Source organism: Delphinapterus leucas, chromosome 19 (genome assembly GCF_059928025.1).
Source record: "Delphinapterus leucas isolate spDelLeu-1000000601 "Yukka" chromosome 19, BTC_Dleu_Yukka2, whole genome shotgun sequence".
NCBI classification, from domain to species: domain Eukaryota; kingdom Metazoa; phylum Chordata; class Mammalia; order Artiodactyla; family Monodontidae; genus Delphinapterus; species Delphinapterus leucas.
Window position 1 is genome coordinate 22709939 of NC_143147.1, and position 22414 is coordinate 22732352.

The 22414-nt window shown below is 56.7% G+C and overlaps 2 protein-coding genes across 7 annotated transcripts; both read left to right on the top strand.

Annotated features, from left to right (window-relative positions):
* Positions 1 to 1542: 1542 nt before the first annotated feature.
* DHRS13 (dehydrogenase/reductase 13) lies at positions 1543 to 6505 on the top strand. The gene is made up of 5 exons (XM_022595521.3): positions 1543 to 2097; positions 2191 to 2309; positions 3295 to 3418; positions 3599 to 3910; positions 5341 to 6505. Exons 1-5 carry the CDS (start codon positions 1665 to 1667, stop codon positions 5781 to 5783), a joined length of 1431 nt encoding a protein of 476 aa, XP_022451229.2. The 5' UTR covers positions 1543 to 1664; the 3' UTR covers positions 5784 to 6505.
* A 55-nt stretch (positions 6506 to 6560) lies between these two features.
* On the top strand, positions 6561 to 22154 carry FLOT2 (flotillin 2). Of its 6 annotated transcripts, none has more exons than XM_022595515.3 (11): positions 6569 to 6700; positions 12002 to 12083; positions 15122 to 15212; positions 18275 to 18398; positions 18848 to 18966; positions 19085 to 19198; positions 19300 to 19419; positions 19509 to 19723; positions 20139 to 20322; positions 20639 to 20788; positions 20894 to 22154. In XM_022595515.3, exons 1-11 carry the CDS (start codon positions 6652 to 6654, stop codon positions 20930 to 20932), a joined length of 1287 nt encoding a protein of 428 aa, XP_022451223.1. In that variant the 5' UTR covers positions 6569 to 6651; the 3' UTR covers positions 20933 to 22154. The 6 variants fall into 6 exon arrangements, with proteins under 6 accessions (XP_022451227.1, XP_022451223.1, XP_022451222.1 ...); XM_022595514.2 differs by lacking the exon at positions 15122 to 15212 and adding an exon at positions 17248 to 17338 and having other exon boundaries at positions 6570 to 6700; XM_022595516.2 differs by lacking the exons at positions 6569 to 6700; positions 15122 to 15212 and adding exons at positions 7370 to 9644; positions 17248 to 17338.
* The last annotated feature ends 260 nt before the right edge of the window (positions 22155 to 22414 follow it).

Consider the following 22414-nt stretch of genomic DNA (forward strand, 5'->3'; position numbering starts at 1 on the left):
TCTAGAAGCTTTAACCCAACGAGTTGGGGCTGCCTTTGGTTCCAGTTGTTTGCTATCATATTTGATCCACCTATTCTGGGGGAAGTCATAACACCTGGTTTTGTTTTTTTCCGCCTGGAGCCCTTAGCTGGGCATGGAGGAATTCATTAATATATTCAAGTATCACTCGAGCTCCTCCAGTTCCGGCCTTTGCCAGGCCTTGGTCTTGGTCTAGGTCACTTGCTGTGAGCAATCACCAGGGCAGATGTGGCCCCTGCCTCTTGGAGCTTAGAATCTAGTGAGGAATTTGTTGATTCGAACGTCTGAAGAACATGAAAAAGGAGAAATCCAATCTCTAGACTCAGCCGTGCCACAAGTAACGTGACTTGCGATCACAACTTTACAACTACAGTTCCTCATCAGATGATTCTACCCACTACCTGAATTCTAAGGCCCCCAAGCACCCTCTTTTTAAACCAAACTATTTCTTCCTCCTCGTACATTTACCTGAGAAACTTTATCTGAGAAGTTTTTCCTGAAGACCATCTCCTACTCCTTAAAGAACACATCTGTGTGTATGCCAGCACTGTTAGAGTGGGTGGTACCTGTTCACATATCAGGATTTTGCCTGGGCGGAGGTGGAGAGCGCATCCATTAATTTCATTAATATTCCATCCCTAGCCTCATCCCACAGTATTAACACTTGAACACTGAGTCCACAGTGCAGCTAAATAGGAAACTTCCCCATGGAATGTGAGGTCTGGCCCTGGCTTCCACCTACTTGTCTAGCTTTGTCTCCGCCACTCTCCTACCCCTACCCTAATGGGCCTCTTGAACTCCTTAAGGACAAAAACATTATTCTGCTCGGTATTTCCAAGGCTAACTGCACTGCCGGGCATGCCATAAGTGCCAAACAATGGGTGCTAAATTGTACTAGATTTTTTTCTCCTTTCTCCTGGCAAGTCACCCGGCCAGGAATACCCTTACCCATGCCTCCCTAGCTGTCCCCACCCACTTTGCCATCATAATCACTTCCATTCAGTGATGGAGCTTCTTTACCTATTTCTACCACCTGTGAGAATTTCAGAGACAAATTGCCTCCTGAAGGTCAGATAACAGATTTTACACTCTCTTCCCGCTTCCCTTCAGAAATGGAGGGGTGGGGGAGGCAGGGAGATAGACGGCTAATGAATGAGTGACTCCTGACAGCCCTTAACTGATGGTGCCACCCTGAACACACTGTGCCACCTCTCTGGCCTCTTTGGGAAGAATCCCAGAAGCTGAGGGCTGAATATGAGGATTAGGAATTGACGGACTTGTGTTTACTGAGAGCAGAGCATCCAGGACACAGCAGCATTCATGTACCCACTCCTCTCCAGATGGGAAGGATTGCTATTTACTGACACCCAGAGGGCTCTCACATCTGCTTAGCCCCTCCTGCTCCAGAGCCCAGAACAAAGTACAGGTACATACGAAGACGGTCACTCAAGCACCCACCCACTGACAGACTACAGATGCATGCACACACCTGGAGGGTCTCGAGGCCCACAAATTCACACACCTACAAGGTGCTCACATGGGCACACACACACAGGATCCAGAGTCACGCACACAACCTAAAGGGCGATCCCAGGATCCATGGGCACATTACACACCAAAGTCATTCACGCCCTCCCTAAGGATTCATGTACATACGTAGAGGGCGCTCCCAGGGCCCAAGCGCACACATGCACCTAGGTTTTCGCACCAGCACACACCCAGAGGACGCAGACGCACGCCTAGGGGGCGCTCCCAGGGCCCACGCGCACACGCACGCACACACACCCCCTGCCCTGCCTCCCGCCCCCGTCCACCTCAGCCTCCGCCTCCGCCTTCGCGAGGCCGAAGAGCGCCTGTCGCCCTTCCAGGCCCGTGCGGGGCGATCCCGCAGCCTCCAGGAGGCGATCCAGGGCGGCTCGAGGCCTGAGCGGGAGCCCGGAGGCGCGGCCGGCATGGAGGCGCTGCTGCTGAGCTTGGGGTTGCTGCTGGGCGCCTACGTGCTAGTCTATTACAACCTGGTGAAGGGGCCGCCGTGCCGCGGCATCGCCAGCCTGCGGGGCCGCACGGCCGTGGTCACGGGTGAGTGCCGGCTGGCGGGCAGGGGGCGGGGAAGCCGGGACGGAGGGGGCGGTGGCCCGCGGGCTCAGCTCGGTTCCCGCCCGCCCTCCGCAGGCGCCAACAGCGGCATCGGAAAGATGACGGCGCTGGAGCTGGCGCGCCGGGGAGCGCGCGTGGTTCTAGCCTGCCGGAGCCGGGAGCGCGGGGAGGCGGCCGCCTTCGACCTCCGTCAGGTGAGGGCGGGCGGGGCCAGGCGGGACCGTGAACAGAGGACAGTCACACCTGGGACACAGGAGTGAGCAGAGCAGCTCGGGGCGGGTTTGGAGGAAACGCAGCCCCTGAAAGGAGAGTGCGGCTCGGTTCGCCAAGTGCAGAAGAGGGGATGCACAGGTCTTCTGGTCACACAGCAAAAGGGCACCAGACCTGAAGGAATTAATTGCTATTCTAAGACATTTAAGGACCGGTAGAAGTTACATTAATGAAAGAGTCGGAAAGGGAACAGCATACGCAAAGGCCCTGAGGCAAACTAATTGGTCTGATTTAAGAAACCGATTAAAAGGTTTAATGAGGCTGGAACACAGAGTATGAGGAAAAGAGGCAAAATGAAGGGGCCGAACACTCTGAGCCAGGGCCAGGTTCTGAGGGCCCTTACAGACCCTACTGAGATCAGATTTTATAGAATGGGCAGTGGAGATCCAGTGAAGGGTCTTCCACAGGGTCTGGACTGTCAGAATAGCCTTTTGGAATGAACCCCTTGGTGGCCGTGTGGCGTCTGGTTTGGAGGGGATAAGAGTGGGTTGGAGGACACCAGTGAGAAGTCTGTTGTAGAGTTTAGGGTAAACAATAATGGGCAGAGGGTATGATAATATTAATCATAGCAAGTGCCTATGCACGAGTGCGTGCCAGGCACTGTTCTAAAGATTTTACATATATTAACTCATTTAATCCTCACAATAACTCTGAGACAGGTACTATTATTATTATTCCCACTTTACAGAGAACGAAGGCTCAGAAAGATTAAGCATCTTGCCCAAGGTCTCACTCTAGTAATAGGCAAAGTCAAGATTTGCATCCAGTGTTCACACACTTACCCACTACATTCTAACGCCTAGGGGCAGATCTTGGTAGTAGGAGGAGTTGAACTCTCAGAATCTGGTGCCTGGGGAGGGGGAAGAAGAGAAGGGTGCATATGACAGCCCAGCCCTTCCCACTCCACAGGAGAGTGGGAACAATGAGGTCATCTTCATGGCCTTGGACTTGGCCAGTCTGGCCTCCGTGAGGGCCTTTGCCACTGCCTTCCTGAGCTCTGAGCCACGGCTGGACATCCTCATCCACAATGCCGGTGAGGGGCAGCAGGCCCTGCAGGGGGGCGGCGGGTGGCCAGGGGGCAGCCGACCCCTCCAGCCAGGCTTTGCCAGGGGACGTGTGGGAAGGATGCCCCCTACCACCATCTCACATGGGGGACACCGAGGCCTCCAGGAATCCCTCTGGAGCAGTTGCTCACGCCTAGCCCCTGCCCCAGGGATCAGTTCCTGTGGGCGAACCCGGGAGCCCTTTAACCTGCTGTTGCGAGTGAACCACATCGGCCCCTTCCTGCTGACACACCTGCTGCTGCCCCGGCTGAAGACATGCGCCCCCAGCCGCGTGGTGGCTGTGTCCTCAGCCGCCCACCGTCGAGGCCGCCTCGACTTCACACGCCTGGACTGCCCGGTGGTGGGCTGGCGGCAGGAGCTGCGGGCATATGCCGACAGTAAGCTGGCCAACGTATTGTTTGCCAGGGAGCTCGCCACTCAGCTTGAGGGCACTGGCATCACCTGCTATGCAGCCCACCCAGGTGAGACGTGGCTCTCTGGCTGCTCTGCTTTGTTTTGATTCCCCCTCTCCCATCCTCGCCCCCATCCCATGCTCCCCCAACCTCTCACTGAGCCACAGAATCTCAGGGTAGGAAGGAAGTCTGGTCCAAGGAGAGAACTGTTCCTTGCTGATCCCGAAGCTAGGCTCTCCTTGTCTGGGATTTTCCTCTCACACCACAAACTTGGATGCTGACTGCTAGGTAGGGTATGGCAATGAATAAGGCCTAGGTTCGCACTCCAAGGAGCCATCCACATGACTGAACTGACTATAACATGATGATAATGATGATGTTAGCTAATAATTATTCATTCAGGGAGCATTTACTGAGTACCTACTATGTTCCAGGCATTAATCTCAATGCAGGGGAGGTAGCAGTGAACAAAACAAAGACCTTATCCTTGTAGAGTTTACATTCTACTTTAGAGAAGGGGGAGACAGCTAATAAATAAATATATACGGTGACAGGTGGTGATAAAGTGCTACGGGGCAAGATAAAACAGGGTAAGGGGACTAAGAAATGACAGGGTTGGCACAAGAAAAAGAAATGTCAGGGAGTGCTATTTTTATCTATGGCAGTCAAGGAAGATGTATCTGAAAAGGTAACATTTGAGTAGAGGCCTGAAGGAGATGAGAGAATGAGGCATGAGGTTTTCTGAGGAGAAGAGTTAAAGAACAGAGTAAATAGCAAGTGCAAGGGCCCTGAGGCAGAAGTGCCTGGTGTGCTTGAGAAAGAAAAGGGAGCCTGGTATGGTTGGAACAGAGTGAGAGCGGAGAGAGTGGCAAGAGATGAGGAATAGAGATGCGCTGGGTCATCCGGGGTCTGCGGGTCCACTGGAAGCATTTTGTCTTACAGTCTGAGTGATTTTACTGATGACTAAGACCCATCCCTGCCTTTAGGGAACAGGTTCCAGGATAACAAGATTTGCCCCACCCGTATTACCATACTGCATATTAGATAATCATTGCCTAAGGCTCGTTAGTAACTATAATAGTGACAATAATAATTATAGATAACCATTATTACACTCCATGCCTCTAACGTCCGAAACAGTGTCTGGTCTACTACAGGTGTTAATAAGTGTTTGCTGATTAAACAAAGGAATAGGAAAAAAGATGAGCTAGTAGAAAAGGTGGAGAGAGACAGAATGGTCCCAGGCTGGGGACACAGCATGAGCAAAATCTGGAAGATGAGGATATATAAGGAGTTTGGATGGAGAAGAGGAGCTTGCTGTTAGAAACGAGTGAGGTCACCTTGTCGGGGCCCTAAATACTACCTGGTAAATACTACCTTGGTTTCCCTGGAACTGGACTCTGTTCCCCACTCCCTTGTAGCCCTGTTCTTGCTACTTTTACCCTGGGCCCTCACCCACTGTCCTCCCTGCTCCTTCCTTCCTTTCTTCCTGTCCACAGGGCCAGTGAACTCGGAGCTGTTCCTGCGCCACGTTCCTGGATGGCTCCGCCCACTTTTGCGCCCAGTGGCTTGGCTGGTGCTGCGGGCACCACGAGGGGGTGCCCAGACCCCCCTGTACTGCGCTCTGCAGGAGGGCATTGAGCCCCTCAGTGGGAGATACTTTGCCAACTGCCATGTGGAGGAGGTGCCCCCAGCTGCAAGAGACGACCGGGCAGCTCACCGGCTATGGGAGGCCAGCAAAAGGCTAGCCGGGCTTGGGCCTGGCGAGGGTGCCGAATCTGATGAAGATCCCCAGCCTGAGGACCCATATTCTCCGAGCAGCCCCCACCCTGAGGAGACCACGGCTTCTGAACTCTACCCCAGCCCTCAGAGTTCACCAGACTTGTCTAAGGTCATGCGCCGAATTCTGGTTAAAGCTGAACCTGAACTCCAAACCTCCTAACCCCCAGCCCGCGAAGCTTTCCAGGGCACTTGGTGGGCCTTGAAAACCTTAGCTGTGTGCCAGGCCACGCACTGGGCATTGAGAGGGTTGCAATTTTTACCTCCATGGTTACCTTCTGGGGCTTCAAGCTACATCCTGGACAGCTCGTTTCCTGATGGAAGGAAATAAAGGGTGATGATTTCTTCCTGAAGAGTGACCGTAACCCCAGATTGAGAGGTGGGGCGTAGTGTGCCAGATCCGGCTTCTCAGGAATTTGAATTTCGTATTTTCCAGGCCCTACCCTCAGGAATGCTGATCAGCCGTGGATGAGGGCCTGGGAATTTGTAATCTGATGCACTGCCAACACTGAGAATTACTCAGCCGGGCCCTTTTCGACCGTGTAGCTAGGTAGTTGCATTATCCCCTTTTTCCAGAAGCGGGATTAGGCAGCCAGGTAAGGGACTCGCCCAAGGTCTCCCAGCTAGTAAGAGCAGGGGCTGAAATTGGAGCCCCGGCGGGCTGACTCCAGGGCCGGCCGCTGTAAGGTGGGTGCTGGGAGGTGAGAAAGGGCAGGGCGGTTGTTATCGAGGCGCCCGGCGGGAGTGGAGGGACGCCTTTGAGGACTGAGCCCCGCTATGGCGACCCCGTGCCATAAAGCGTGTTGACCGCCGCGGCTTGAGTTCTGGCTGCTTCCCTCGACACGCCGGCCCCGCCTTCCGCCGCCACACTTCCGGTGGGGCCGCGGCCGCGGAGGGGCGCGGGCGGGCGGCCGCTGGGGGTGGCGGGATAGGCTGGGCGCGGCCGGCGGTGCGGGCGGGCGCGGGTTGCGGGCCGGCTGCTGCTGTCCAGGTCTCCGCGGCCCCCGAGGGCCCTCCGTCCCGCCGGCGCCATGGGCAATTGCCACACGGTGGGGCCCAACGAGGCGCTGGTGGTTTCAGGTGAGCGGGCAGCGAGCGAGGGAGGTGGGTCTGGGACACCCAGGGCCTGGAGGGTGTTTGGGGCGGGGGCTGTGCCTGGGAGGGCGGGGGCCGGGCTGGGGAGCGAACGGGGAGGGGCCAGGCCGGGGAAGGACTCCGGGGGTGGGGCCTGAGCCTACGGCGTTCCGGGCCGCACCTGAGACCCCCTTCCAGGAGGGACCCCCAGTACTCCCATTTGCCGTGCTCTGCGCCTTAGGGCACGGGCCAGGGTCTCCCCCGCCCTGAATGTTTAACCGTGTTTATTCCCTCCTTTCTCTGCTTCCTCCCCTGACAGGGTCTCCCCTGTGGCCTAGGGGATCCCGAACTGAATGAAGCCTTGGGGTTCCGGGAACAGTCTGGCCGGATGCCAGCGCCCGGGACGGGGGTTGGGTCGCAGGTGCACGTCTGGGGAGGGACCCTGGACGTGAATCCTTGGGCTCTGGGCACAGACCCGTTAATTCCCAGCAGGCTGGGTTTGCTGGGGTTAACTGGCACTGCCCGCCCCAGGGACGCGGGTGCGGCCTCTACAGAAACCTGGCTCTGTGCTCTGGTTGCAAAATGCTGCAGGCTCCAGAATTTCTGTGAGCTTAGGTGGGGCTGGGGGACTGCAGTATTGGGGAGGGGAGAGATATCTTGCCTTAAGGCTGCTATTTAAATTGTATGTTTGGGTATCTTGGGAAGTGGCAGAAGCCTTTCAAGCCACCAATTCGTGCAGCCCCTGGCACGGGTGCTGGGGAGAGGCTGTGTTTCCTGACAGCTTGGAGGCCTGTAGCTGCAGGAATCCCTCATATCTTCCCACTGTCAGTGTGGCTTCTCCGCCTGTGCAGAGTTGTTAGGGCCGGTGCAGAATGAACAGGAGAGGGTGGGCTGGGCCAGGGCTTGTAGCTGCCCACCTTTGAGAGGTGTGATGAATCCATTGGGAACTTTCACCCCAGAACATGGCCTCTGGCTCAGTTTGGATCTCAAAATCCATCTCTCCCCTGGGACGGGAAATCCAGTCTCCCTAACTAGCACCTTACTCCAGTGGAGGAATTAAGATCCTTCACTTCCCTAGGAATTCCCTGGCGGTGCGGTGGTAATGACTCCATCCTTCCACTGCAGGGGGCCCGAGTTCGATCCCTGGTTGGGGAACTAAGATCCTTCACTTCCCTGAAAACCAGAAAAGATAGCCTTGGGGTCACCAGGGAGACCCCCAGAGAGCACTGAGGCCAAACCTGCTCCTCTATAAGAACTAGGCCAGTCTCCCAGCCACCACTCCTAAAGAAGGTTTTTAAGAAACCCAAATCTGCATTGCACTTGGTTTTTCTTGTGGGATTTCTCTCTAGAATCCTAGACTCTGGGCTGAGGAGACAAAAGGTCCAGTCCTGTCTTTGTGGAGATCCTTGAGACTGAGGGGCAAGAGGAACCCCTGAGATGGGCTGCTCTGTGCCTTCCAGTTGCCAGAGGCCAAGGCAGTGCTAGCTTCGAAGCTGTTTTAGGGGTGCGGAGAGGAGGCCATGCTGAGAATTAAGAGGACTGGAGTCAAGGGAGGGTGGAAGAGAAGAGAGAGAGAGAGAGACAATGCCTGGCATAATATTACCTTCGGATTTGAGATGATCCAGCTGAGCTGTGGCTCTCTCTAGCACGTGGACTCCCAGCCCGGCGCCCCCCTGCCCCATTACTTAGGCCTGCATCTAAGTCCAGGGGCATCTCACACAGCCTACTTTCAGAAGGAGGATGTTGATAGATTTCATGATCATCTTTTCCACTTGAAAAGTCTGGGGGTTCTTCTTCTTGTGTAACCCCCCTCCTTCATTCTGTAATGTAAACTTTTCTGCTCTGTTTCCGCTTTTGGGAGTTTGAAAGGGGAATCCAAATTCCATACACCTTTCTCTCTTCTCTACATTAGGTCAGAAGTTCTTAGCCTGGAGTTTGTGGATAGAAGGTAGAGGTCTTTGTACTTGGATGAGGGGAATAGTACATTTTTATTCACACTAACCTAAACTGATATTCAGCGTTTCTTACGATTATTAACGTCAGCAACAATCCATGATAGTATTAGCAGGTATTTTCCTGTCGTTCTGCCTTTGTTGCAGGTACTGTAAGAACCATTTATGCTCATCACTACTTTGAAATTAAGCCAGTTGTTAAAATATCTACCACGAGATCTTATTATTTAATGTATTACACAGAGCACATATTACTATATCACACATTTGGTTGTTTTAACATTTTGATAACTTTAATTTGTTTCTTCTGTATCTTATTTTATGCATTTATGAACATTTGGCCATTACCAGACTACTAAGGGGGATTTCGACTGAAGAAATCCCCCTTGTATGGGAGTTCCCTGGTGGTCTACTGGTTAGGATTCGGCGCTTTCACTGCTATGGCCCAGGTTCAATCCCTGGTCAGGGAACTGAAATCCCACAAGTCGCGCAGCACCGCCAAAAAAAGAAAAATCCCGCTTGTAGAGTTGTAGATGGTCTTCTTGACTAGTAGGAAGGAAAGGGTGGAAGAGGGGCAGGAAGGGAAAGGAGTGTTCCTGAGAGGGCGGACTGGCGCCTGTGTTTGGGGAGGGCTAAGAGTAGGACAGAGGTCATCATGGGATATTTTTTGATTTTTCAGCTTGGTTGAGGACAGAGCAAAGGAAAGCAGATTGAGTTAGAAAAAGTGAGCTAACATTAGGAGAAACTTCCAGGTCTGGAGACAGTGAGAACTAGGGAGGTCAAGGAGGGGCCACCTAAGCGTCCTCTTTTGGGAGTGGTGCTCAGTGTGACCAGGAAGCTGGGGGGAGGAAGATGCCTTCCAGGGGAGGAGGCTGCTGGGGGCGGGACAGCCTGGCAGTCCCAGCTTCCTGTTGTTGCTACCCCTGGGAACCTGGCCATGTGGCCCTTGGCCGAGGCCCCGCCTGAGGCTGCTCCCAAGGTCAGAGAATGAGTTAAAGGTAAAGGGCGGACAGCCACCCTGGGCTCCCCCACCCCCATCCCGCCCCGTGCCACTACCACCACCCCTCCCACAGCACACTGAGAAGTCCCGGGGCGGGGGGGTGGGGGTGGGTGGGTGAGGAACGAGGAAGTGATGGCTACTTTAGAAGTTATCCCCTGACATGAACCCCTAGGCCTGGCCTGGGTCACTGCAGGAGGCTACCACAGCAAGGAAGCTGTGCCCCAGCCCCGACCAGGCCAGAAGAAGTGGAACAAGCTGTGGTTTTGGACCCTCTTCCGGTTTCACTGGATCCCGAGATGGTTTGGGTTTCAAATTGACTGCTTGTCCTTAGCGGCTTCCCTTACCCCGTCCCCAGGGCAGAGAAGCCTGCAGCGGCTTACCTTGAGCAGCGGCCCGAGAACCCGTATCTCCACAGACCTAAGACCTCTTCCTGCCCCTGTGCACGCTGCGGGGCTGCTCCTGGTCCCTGGGCCTCGGGCTCGGCTGCTTGCACCCTGTGCATAGAGCAGACCAGGAAACAGGGCTGGCCGCTCAGTGGGCAGTGCCAGACACCGGCCCTCTGACTTGGCAGGCCCGACGCTCTTGCGGGGTCCTTGTTCCTTTGCCTCCGCCTGTTTAAAACTTGTCTCTGGTTTGTGGTTCTCTCTATTGTCTCTGCTCGGTTGTCGGCCTGACCACCCACCCAAACCCAGGCTCTAGACCTGCAGTGTCCGATATGGTAGCCACAAGCCACAGGTGGCCACTTAAGTTTAAGTTAATTAAATTAAAATTCAGTTCCTTGGTTACACCAGCCACATTTCAAGTGCTCAGTAACAAATGTCCCTAGTAGGTGCGTTGTTGCACAGCACAGCTGGGGAGCATTTCTACTCTCGAAGGAAGTTCTCTTGGACAAGACTATTCTAGAAGTCATCCCCCCACGTGAACCCCTAGGTCTGGCCTGGGTCACCGCAAGAGGCTGCTTCTACCCAGCCTCCCTGACCCAGGTATCTTCCTCCCAGTGCAAAGTGGTGTTTCTAAAATGCAAATATAACTGTTGCTCCTTAGCTTAAATGATTCCCCCATCACTCAGACAGACAGACAGACAGACACGCACACACACACACACACGCACACACCTCTCCTTGGCCTGATACCTAAGACATACACACACACACACACACACACACACACACACACACACACACACACACACACACACACACACACACACACACACACACACCCTCTCCTTGGCCTGATACCTAAGACACTCCATGATCTGCCCACCCTGCCTTGTCCCCTCCCAAGGGGCCTGAGAGACACTGTAACCCAGATATACAAAACTACGCCCTGACCTTTGACCATGGGAGGCAAACACCCTAAGGCTTTCCTGAAAACCCGTTTGTGAACGAGGAAATGATGACACCCACTGGCATTTTCCCCATTACGTTTCCTTTGAATCGTCTGTTTCTGAACATGTCTGCACTGCAAGTGAACAGCCCCTCTTGCTTTTACTGAGTTTTCTTGAACTTGTTGAGTAATTTTGGCATCAGCAGAAGGGTTTGTGACAAGAATTTCAAGAATTGATTTTTCTCGTTTCTGTATAGAGAGCTGCCGTACGCATCCACGGCATGAATCAGGTCGTGGCCAGGTTCAACGTGCTATTTAGTTGATACACAGTTTTTCCAGGAATCACTTCCTTTTTAGGCCTTTTCCCTTTCTCTTTTCCAGTTGGTACCATGAGTTGGGCTCTGTTATGAGGCCTTGCCTTCCCCATCCACTCCCACAAGAAGAACGAATTCACTCTGAACCCGTGGGAGTAGAGAACCAGCCTCACTGTTGGACACGAGCAAGGCCCCAACCTTGGCTCAGAGTCTGTCTTCCCTTAGCCTCCCACCCGCATTCCCTCTGTGACTGCACTCACCCTGATAACAGGCAAATCGCATAGTACGACCGTCATCCCAGGAAAAGGTCCCTCCTCCTAGTCTCACCTCTTTTAAGATAGGAATTTTATCTTCATCTCTGTTTCCCTAGCATGAAAAAATATTTGTTTGCTGAATGGATGGGTGAATCAAAGATGGAAGCTTTTCCATTCACTCCTGCCCACTGACCTCTCATCTGTTCTCTGAAAGCACTTACATTCTGAACTACTCATTTGGCTACCCTCCTTTCTATGCAAATTGCCTGTCTACCAAACTAGATCCCAAGGCCCTTAAGGGCCTACCTTCCATTTATTTGTAACCTCAGCTCCTGGCACCCAGCAGTGGGAGTTGTCAAGTGTCAGAGCAGGCGAAGGCCCAGCGCTGCTGTTGGCGGCATGGAGGGTAGACAGACCCAAGAACTGACTGACCAGCAGTGGTTTGCTTTGCTCTCCAGGGGGCTGTTGCGGTTCTGACTATAAACAGTATGTGTTTGGCGGCTGGGCCTGGGCCTGGTGGTGTATCTCCGACACTCAGAGGTAAGGGCCTGGGGGCCAGCAAACCGGGCATCCTGGTGGGCAAGGGAGAAAAGGGTTTCCATCCTTACCCCCTTCACCCCACAGGTCAGCTAGAGCATCTACCACTTGCTGCCTTCCACTCTGGGGGGTGGGACCTCCTAAGAAGCAGATGAAATGGGTTACACAGGGATGCAGGAGGTCTGTCTGTGGGCACCTCCTCCTTGGTGGGTGTGCTTTTTTCCATTGAGGGCATCACTTCTGTCCCAGAGAATTCAAGCAGAATGCTAATGCCCTGATTCTAGCTCAGAGTTATTCACGAAGCCTTAATTACCCACCTGTTTGGAGTGGGTCTAAGAAGGGAAGGGCTGAAGGGACCCCTTACACAAACCCTCACCTGTGCAGGCCCTGGGACAATGCAGGCAGGGCCTAAATGGCAGAGAATGGATGTACAGTCTGAAGGGGCTCTGACAGCAGCGTGTTAAAGACAAGGGGTAGGGATCTAAGGAATTGGCTCTGGGGCCGGGCAAGACGGCTCTGGACCTCCTAAATCAGTCTGGAGAGACTTACTCGGGGAAGGGAGGTTTCAGCTCCCCAGAGGGCCCACCGTCAGGCTCTACCTGCTGGCTTTCCCAGAGCCTGCCGCAGGGCTGGACTTGGCCTGGGCCTCTCCTGCCTCCTCACTGCCCACCCAGGAGGAGATGAGGCCTGGCCACCTCTCCACCAGCACCCCTTCCTGACTATGGGAGATCAGGCGAGGGGCCCAGATTCTTCCAGGCCAGGATCCAGGCAACACAGGCAGCAGAGCTGCGAAAGTGCGGGCATGTTGGCGGCGGTGGGGGTCATCTGAAGGGGAAGGAGCAGAGATTCCAGTGAAATCCCCTTCCTGGATCCCAGCCCCACCAGTCAGCAGAGAGATGCCCCGTGGCCACACTGAGCTGCTAGTGCTTGGGGCTTCAGGGAGTCTGAGGGTGTTGGCTAGTGTCAGGGGCATGGGAAGCATGTCACCACTTTTAAACTTCACTGATTTCTCACTAACCCCCTCCACTGTTCCATCTCTCCCCGCACTTGGCCCTGCCTGAGTTGAGGGATCCCGGGGGACTCTTCTGGCCCAAGGCCAAAAGTGTCAGAGAGTAATCAGTACTGGTCACAGCTTCCTCTCAGGCGGATCCTGAGGGGGCCAGTTGGCCTGTCAGAAGCCGTGAGGTGCCCTCCGCAGAGACACTGTCACCCCACCCCACCCGCCATGGGACGACAGAGTATCTTGTCAAGACACCTCGACATACAGCCATGCCGAGAGTGTTTGCCATTTGCCCAGAGACCTGTCCTGCCCGGGCATCCACTGCTGGGGCAACACCCAGCAGCCCTTTCTCCACATCCATGGTCCCCCCTCCGTCTTCTTGCTCCAGGGAGCAGAGCCCCAAGACAGGAGGGCCAAGCTCCTCTGACAGCAGGCTTGGAAGTGAGGGGTGGGGGGCCCTTGTCCTCATCCTAGGAAACTGATCTCCCGCATCCAGGCTCAGCATCCTCCCTCTGGTCCCACTTGCTGGGTAGTCTGAGCCTGCAGCCGCTCCCCTTCCTGGGCCCTGTTTGGGGCAGCCCCTTCCCCAGCCCCTAGCCTGCTTGGGGGACATCTCCACAAGCTGGGGCCTTTATTTCCCTAGGCTGGCAGGAGCCTCTCAGGTCAGAGTAGAGGTTTCTAGCCCAGCCTCCCTTTTGAGATACTTTCCACAGCCATCCTACATGTCACCCCCCTTGGTGTCAGCCATTCTTCTCCAGACTCAGGGAAGTTCCTCCTGCTGCACTTTGCTGCCACATCCCGTCCTATCCTGAGGCCCTGATGTGGGCAGCTCTCTCTCCCTTGCCCGAGCGATTCCTCCACCTCTGGCATCTGAGCTGCAGCCTCCCTCCTTCGCTCCCTTACTCCCTCCCTCCTCCCTCTTTCCTGTCTCCCTCTCTCCTCCTTCCCCAAAAGAGAGCTTGGTGGGCTCCTGTCTGAGCTGGGTCTAGAGTCCTCTCAGACCCAAGGGTGCTATTTTTAGGGGCTCGAGTGAAGGCAACCTTTGCACATCTGCATGGCTGGAGCCCCCAGGGCTGGCACTGCGAGAGTAGAGTTGGGGGATCCACATTGCCTACTGCTCCCCGTCCCCCCAGTCCACCTGCTTCTGCTCCGTCACCTCAGCCTCCCTCCTCCCTTCCTCTGGTGTAAGGAACCTTCCATGCTGTCCACAGCCTGGCCTCCGCCTGGACCAGCACCCTGCACACACTCTCACACACGCTGCCCTAGGAAGGCCCAGCTGGGGGGGCCAGGTAGCTTTGAAGCACTTGGTTTCCTTTGCCATGACTCTGTGCTGTGCCCAACTCTGGAAATTCGAAAGTGAATGACTCCGTTGTCTCCCACTTGTTGTTCCTGTGAATATCCTGGCAGGGGCGCACTTTCTCCCCCAGCCTTCCTTGACACACCCTTCCCCCCAGATCAGGAAATCCAAAAATCTAGGGAGGGGGCTCTTCTGGCCCTAAATTGCCTTCTTAGTGATATGAAGCACAAGCCTTGAGGGTTTGTGCCCCGAGCAGGATTCAGTATTTTCTGTGGCTCATTAATCCCCAGAGTGGCTTCCCCCGCCAATTCTGGAAACACAGGTTAGCCTGTGTCCGGAGGGTGGAGCTGAGGCCATCTCCCAGATTGTGCCAGGAATCTCCTGGGAAAGTGAGGTGGTGGGTAACCCAGGTGCCCTATGCACAGGCCTCCCAACCTCAGATCACGGGCTCAGGGCATTGGCAGACTTTTCCTCCAGCCCAGCAGCTCCTCACTGGAAGGGTATGGGGGCTAGAGAAGAGACCCAGAGGCCTCAGGCCAGCAAGGGGGTGTCTCTGTCCCCCTACGGCCCTAGGCTGAGCTGGCAGCGGGGTGGGGGGGGGAGCTGAGGTGCTAAGAGCAACCCCGCCCCACCCCCCAGGCGTCAGGCTTTGGGTGCTTGTCTGGTAACCACTGTGTGTGTTTGCTGTGTCCCCTCCTACCCCTTCCTGTCCCTACCTCTCCCCACCCCCTGGCTGCTCCTCAGACTGTCTCTGGAGGTTATGACCATCCTGTGTCGCTGTGAGAATATTGAGACGTCGGAGGGGGTCCCGCTATTCGTAACAGGGGTTGCACAGGTAATAACCCACCTGCTTCCCTCCTCTGTGTCTAACCTTCTCTCTTCCTGCCCTGCGGGGCCTGGCAGGCAGGCACCGGATGGACTCCACTTCTGAGAGTGTGCCTTTCTCCCCTCTGCTCCCACCTCTGCTGCTCTGGGTGGCAGGATGGATCCCTATAGATCCCCAACTCCCTTGCCCTTGCTCACTGAGGCTGCTAGCGGGGAAAGGGCGAGGGCTTCTGGAAGCTCTGCCCAAGTCTGCCAGTGGGGGTCCTTGGATGACAAGCCTAAATTGGGAGTAAGTTGAGGCAGGAGACACAGGCCCTTTAGTGACAGAGCTGGGCTGTCTGGGCGGAGGGTTCTGGCCTAACGACTCCTACAGAAGTCCTAGTCCTCCAGGCACCACGGAGCCCCTTGCCAGCCCCTGCTCCAGGCTGACACCTCAGTGTCAAGCCCTAGTCCTCCCTGCAGGGCCAGGAGATGCGTCCCATGGGGAGTTCTGTTCACCCCGCCACTTGACGCCCCCCAATTTCCTGCCCCTGATTTGTGTCGAGGGACCTTTGAGCAGATTTCTTGTCACCGGACTTCAGCTTCCGCATCCGTGAAATGGGGAGAATTACGCCCTCCCTGTGCCTTGTAGGAATATTGGAAAGGCGAGTAGAACAATATGAGGGCGCTTTGGGATTTTCAGGGAAGAAGTGCTAGAGGAACCCCATCTGTACCATGAACACGATCTCATGATCTCACTTGGAAAAGCAAGTGACCTGCTGTCTCACTCCTCACTGCCACGCAGCCGTAGCTATGAAACCCTTTCTTGAGCAAGGGCGTTTAGCAACTCCAAGTGCTTTCTTCATGACATGCAAGTTCCCATCTTCATTGCTTCATTCACCAGCTCCCTGTTGAGCACCTTGTCAGCTCCAGGCACTGAGGAGGCAGCGATGAACATCAGAAAACCCCTGGCTTCTCAGAGCCTGCATGCTGGCAGGTCCCCAGGCTGGAAGAGACCTACATGTCACCTTACCCATCCCCTTCCCTCTCATGAAATTGTCTTCCGGCTTCTCAGGCAAAACCCTTGCACCACCACACCCTTCCTCACCCATCGTGTTATCCCTAATGGGGAAGGGGACTGTCCCCGTCGCACCCACCCCTTGTAGCCACAGGAGGGAAGGCTTCAGGGCAGAGGCCTGAGAAGCAGCTCAGAGTACCTTGTGTGGAATGAGTAGGGTCCAGGCCTCTCTCGACCCGCTTCTAGAGCAGCCTCATCTCCCTCCAAACCCATGTTCTACTTGAAGCGGCTGCAAATGCCCAGGTCCCTTTTCAGCTGGGTGCTGTGGACCCTTGAGGACTCAGGTTGTCTGGGCAGAACAGCTCTTTGTAGGATTAGTGCTCCTTGGCCAGGAAGCTCTAGTGTGACCCCAGCCCTTTCCCCCACTGGCCCACCTGGCCCCAACCCTAGAGGGTGGGCTTCAAGTCCTAGCCTGTTGCCAGGTAGAGGGACCAGGCCAGGATTCCCTCGCAGGGTGCAGACTCCCAGCTTGCCAGGCTACAAGGCAGAGCTTTCTCAGCAGCCTCCTGGGGCATCCCAGGGTGTGAGCAGACCCAGGGAACAGGTGAGGGCCATGTTCAGATGGCATCCCTGGACGGCCCGCACAGCACGGCCTAGAGGACCAGCATTTACGTGCTGTCCCAGGACACACACACAACTACATCTGTAGACTCTGCCCACCCCCACTCCTCCAGCCCAGACCACCCACAACCAATTCTCCTCTGCTTCCCTTTCCCACTCTTCCAGCCAGGCTGACCTGAGCAGAGGACACGTGTGCACGTGGGTAGCACACTCCACTCCTTCCTGTGAGCCATCTGCACCCCACCCCCCACCTGCTTTCCCACCCATCTCCTCCTCACATGCTCCCAGCTCTGACCCCTTAGAGGGTCCTCCCCCGCAGCAGGACCCCTGGCCCATCCCAGCCGGAGCAGTGAGGTGTCGCACTCTTTCCCCGCACCCCAGGCCCTGGGCCCCCAGACCCATGTCCCTGTTTTGCGTTTCTTGGCAGGATTTCCCTAGAGATTATGACGTTGCAGCCCCGCTGCGAGGACGTAGAGACGGCCGAGGGGGTAGCTTTAACTGTGACGGGTGTCGCCCAGGTATAGTAACTCAGCAGCCCCGCGCATGTCCGTTGAGCTGCCTCGTCCCCATGCTGGGGTTTGGGGGGGAGGAGGAGAGGACGGCAGCCAGGGGCAGTCTCCCTCCAGCGCCCCTGCCCCCACCCCCCCTGCCAAGAGTGTCATCGCCACTGGAACACCCTCGGCCTCTTGGCCGCCCAGCAGGACTAACAGACACCCCTTCTCTCCCCAGCGGGCCCGCGGAGGACAGAACCAGTGCTGAGAACTCCTGTCTCACTAACCCCACCCCGTTCTTTGCAGGTGTCAGAAATGCCAAGCCCCAGAATCCAAGCCTTCCCCGTTCCCTGGGTAGGGGGCTGCAGGGTGGGGACCAGAGGGCGAGGCCACGTGAGGCAGGGGAGCTCTGGAGTCGGAGGCTGCGTTATCTTCCCAGCTCAGTGCCTGGCCAAGGGGCTTCCTGCTCTCCAGAAGTCCACACAGGGCAGGTTCAACCATGTTCTAGGCCTCTGGTGAGGGGGTTGTCGGCTTAGTGCCTTGGGAAAGAAAGGCAGGAGGATGCCCACCCTCGGTGGCGGACCCCGGACCTGTCTCCTGCCCTGTCCCGGCTCTCTTTCCTAGTCTGTCTGTCTGTCTGTGCCCCTATTGCTCATTCTCCTTTTTGCAGAGACCTGCAGGCTGAGGGGCAGAGAGTGGACTGGAGGGGTAGTGGGGAGCCCCAAATGCCCAGGAGGGAGGCCATGGCAGGGCCTGGGGCTGCCAGTGAAGATGAAGTTTCTCAGTATGAGTTCCTCCTGTCTTCTCCCCACTGGAGGCCTCAGACAGACTCCACCCCCTCCCAGCCCCTAGGCCTCCAGGTCCTGAAAAGGAGGGGAGGGGTACCATCACCATCCTCCTGGGTCTGGGGCCTCCGTCTGCCTCCCTCCAGCCTGGCTCAGGCGCCTCTGTGACCACCGGCAGGTGAAGATCATGACCGAGAAGGAGCTCCTGGCCGTGGCCTGCGAGCAGTTCCTGGGCAAGAGTGTGCAGGACATCAAGAACGTCGTCCTGCAGACCCTGGAGGGGCACCTGCGCTCCATCCTCGGTGAGGCCCTGCCCAGCCCAGGGACCCCTCTGCTGCCTTCAAGGAGCCTCACAGTGTCCCCAGGCCATGGCCAGGGAGGGGACAGGGCGAGCAGAGGGTTCTGTCTGTCAGTCCCACTGAGAGGCTTCTAGCTGAAAAGCTGATACGTTTTCCGTCAAGTATTTCCTTTCAAAACGTGAGGTGACTTGAGTGAAGAGGAGGGCATTGAAGTAGGGGGTGAGCGGCTGCCAGTCTGGTCAGGCACCTGGTGCTGCTTGGGACACTTTCCTCATCCTGCCTGGACCCTGCAGGAGGAGGCTCAGTGTTAGACACTGTTAAGAAGAAACTGAGGAAGACCCAGCTCTGACCGCGTGACCCCTGCGCACACTCACACCTCCACCTGCATGCCTCCTCCCTTTCCCAGCTGGCTGGGCCCCTGGGGAGACAGCCCATGATCCTTCTGCCCTCAGGGACCCTGACAGTGGAGCAGATTTATCAGGACCGGGACCAGTTTGCCAAGCTGGTGCGGGAGGTGGCAGCCCCCGACGTCGGCCGCATGGGCATCGAGATCCTCAGCTTCACCATCAAGGTGCAGTGTGATGGGAAGCCTGTGGCCTCTGCGTCCATCCGGGAGTGGGGAGCTTGGCCAGAGGAGAACCTTTATGCCTCTGACTGTTCCCAGGGATGACTCCCCCTTCCCTCCCCAGGACGTGTATGACAAAGTGGACTATCTGAGCTCCCTGGGCAAGACGCAGACTGCTGTGGTACAGAGAGATGCCGACATCGGAGTGGCCGAGGCTGAGAGGGATGCAGGCATCCGGGTATGTGGGCTTTCCTTCCCAGCCCCAGGGACAGGGAGCTCAGGGGTGGTGGGACCACGGTTGCTCAGGGGACCCTAAGCACCTGTCCCTCCTGCTCCCAGGAAGCCGAGTGCAAGAAGGAGATGCTGGACGTGAAGTTCATGGCAGACACCAAGATCGCCGACTCCAAGCGAGCCTTCGAGCTGCAAAAGTCAGCCTTCAGTGAGGAGGTCAACATCAAGGTGAGAAGCCGTAGGGCATCCCGGGTTGGGGCTCAGGGCCCAGGACTTGGCAGCCAGCCTCTGACATGCTGACCACACTCCCGCCACAGACGGCTGAGGCCCAGCTAGCTTACGAGCTACAAGGGGCCCGTGAGCAGCAGAAGATCCGGCAGGAAGAGATTGAGATTGAGGTCGTGCAGCGCAAGAAGCAGATTGCAGTGGAGGCGCAGGAGATCCTGCGCACAGACAAGGAGCTCATAGCCACAGTGCGGTGCCCCGCCGAGGCCGAGGCCCACCGCATACAGCAGATCGCCGAGGGCGAGAAGTAGGTGCCACTGGTGCCCGGGCTGGGGGATTAGTCCAGCTCCTCTGCCACCCATGCACTCCCTCCACTCCTGACCGAGCTTGGGGGCCCCTTCTCCCCCACTGTGAAGTAGGAGTGACTGACCCTCCTCCCCCGTGGGATTGTTGTTAGGAAGACTGAATTAGGTGTAGGAGGTTTAAGGGCCTGGTATGGGGCCTGGCACAGAGGGCACCTCTGCTTGGTCCCCTCTCTCATTTGCATCTGGGAGCCAGTGCCCTCTCCTTGGCCAGATCCAGAAGGCCAGGGCACCCCCCTCTCGTGGGTCCCCCACCCCTGACACCTGCCAAAGCAGAGGCTCGGGGTTTGTTGGCCCCCAGGCAAGGCTGGAGGGGCCCCTGGCACTTCCCACTGATCCTGCCCACCCGGGCTCCCTCAGGGTGAAGCAGGTCCTCTTGGCACAGGCAGAGGCTGAGAAGATCCGCAGAATCGGGGAGGCGGAGGCAGCAGTCATCGAGGCGATGGGCAAGGCAGAGGCTGAGCGGATGAAACTCAAGGCTGAGGCCTACCAGAAATATGGGGACGCAGCCAAGATGGCCTTGGTGCTGGAGGCCCTGCCCCGGGTGAGGCTCCCACCCCAGCCTGGGACTGGCTGGGCAAGTGCTGGACTTCTCTGGACTTTGTCCGTAACACAGCGACAGGCTGGCTGGGAGGGTTAAATTGGGGAGTACTCAGCAGTGGGGAGAGAACCCCACAACAGGCATAGGCTCATCCCTAACCCACTGGGCCACCTGACCATGAATTGCAAAGGAAGGCCACCCAGGCTACACTGGGATTGGGTGAGGTAGAGATGGGAGGGAGAGATGCTGGACAGGGCAGGTGGATGGAGTCTGAGTACCAACCAGCTCCCCCCCCCCGCCCTCCCCCCCCGCCTCCTAGATTGCTGCCAAAATCTCCGCCCCCCTGACCAAAGTCGATGAGATTGTGATCCTCAGTGGGGACAACAGCAAGGTGACCTCAGAGGTGAACCGACTGCTGGCCGAGCTGCCTGCCTCTGTGCACGCCCTCACGGGCGTGGACCTGTCTAAGGTGGGTGTCTAGCCATCTGCGGTGGGTTGCCCAGGACTGGCCCAGGCGGAGCGGTCGGTCGGGGGCCCCGGAACCAAGGCCTCACGGCATCTCCCATCTTTGCAGATACCACTGATCAAGAAGGCCACCGGTGCACAGGTGTGAGGTCCCGAAGGCTCACACCGTTCAGCAGCCACCGCCCCCTCTTCAGCACCCGTTTTAGTACCACAGGGACAACGGGAACGTTACTGACTCTGGTGCCTTATTTTTTAGGGACCAGGAGTGCTGCGTGTTCAGGCCTCTGGCTGTCTTCCCTTCTCCCCTGTCTCTGTCTGTCTCCGTCCTCTTCTCCTCTACCCCACACCCTCATTTTCACTGCCACATTTGTCTGGTTTGTCTCTTCCGCCCTTGTCTCCCCGTACGGTTCTTCCTTTGTCTGTTCGTCTTTTGCCCCCCCCATCCTCTACACATCATGTAGTTTACGCTGAAGATGCTGAGTATGATCATTGTCGGTCTGCTGGGGGGTGGCCCTGCTGCTCCTCAGAATCCTGGTGCCTTGAAGTTGTCTGTGCATCTGTCCATCCCCCCTGTGGCCCCAGCCAGAGCTTCAGCATGGGTGCTGGGATTCTGGGTAGGACGGCCACCCTGCCCTCTCCTGGCCTGGTCCCTGCCCCCAGGAAGCCCCCAGCCTCGCACACTCTGGCCCTTCTCGGCCCGGGTTATCTGTGGCTGCAGGCCCGGGGCCAGCACCATTCACTAACCCCGTGCCCAGCCCCAGGCCTGCTCTCATACCTTACCTCTTTCTCCCCCGCCCAGGGGCACGGAGGGAAGGCCTCCTGTGTAGAGCAGCTCCCTCAGTTTACTACTGCCTTAGGAGGCCCCTGCTTGTGCTCAGGGAAGTCCCCTTCATGGACATGTCCCTACTAGGTGGAGTGGGGCTTGGTCCCAACTCTGCTAAGCCCTTCTGGGATCAGGATCTAGCCCTTCTGGAGACTAGAAAGTGTAGAGACCCTCTTCCTACTAGGGCTGTACTGTCCTGGGTGTCGGGCTGGGCCCTTCCAGTGGGCAAAGCTATGGCACCCTATACAGAATCCAGTGCTGTAGACTGGCCAGGCTCCACACCCCTTGTGCCAGCTTTCTTCCTGGCCAGAGTGATTAGGTTCCAGCCATGGGGAAGCAGCCCAGTCCTCTGTGTCCTTGCTCCAGTGGAGGCAGAAGAGCCCAGGACCCAAGCATCCTGTGGTCCCAGTCCCCCACCCCTTGCCCTGCCCCAGCCTGTGTAGCCGTTCCTGCATGTGGATGCTGCATGTGTGGTCTGGGGCTTGGATGCTGCACTGCCCCGCTGCCCGTCCCTTCTGGTAAAATAAAGATCTGGTTATGCCCACACCCTGTATTGTGTCTTTTGTGAGGGGAGAGACTGGGAAGCAAGAACCAACCAGGTCCCCCACCCCTACACCCCTTCAGCCTGAAAGCTGCACTTTGCCTGTTCTTCCCCACCCTAGCCACTGGGGGGCACCAGCACCCAGGCCATGACCCCTTAGCATCCTAGAGCAGGGCCGCCATCGCCCAGGTGCTGAAGCCAGACCTGAGGCCAGGGAGACCTGGCTCCACTGCAGACAGAAGACGGAAGGGGCTGCCAGGTTCACT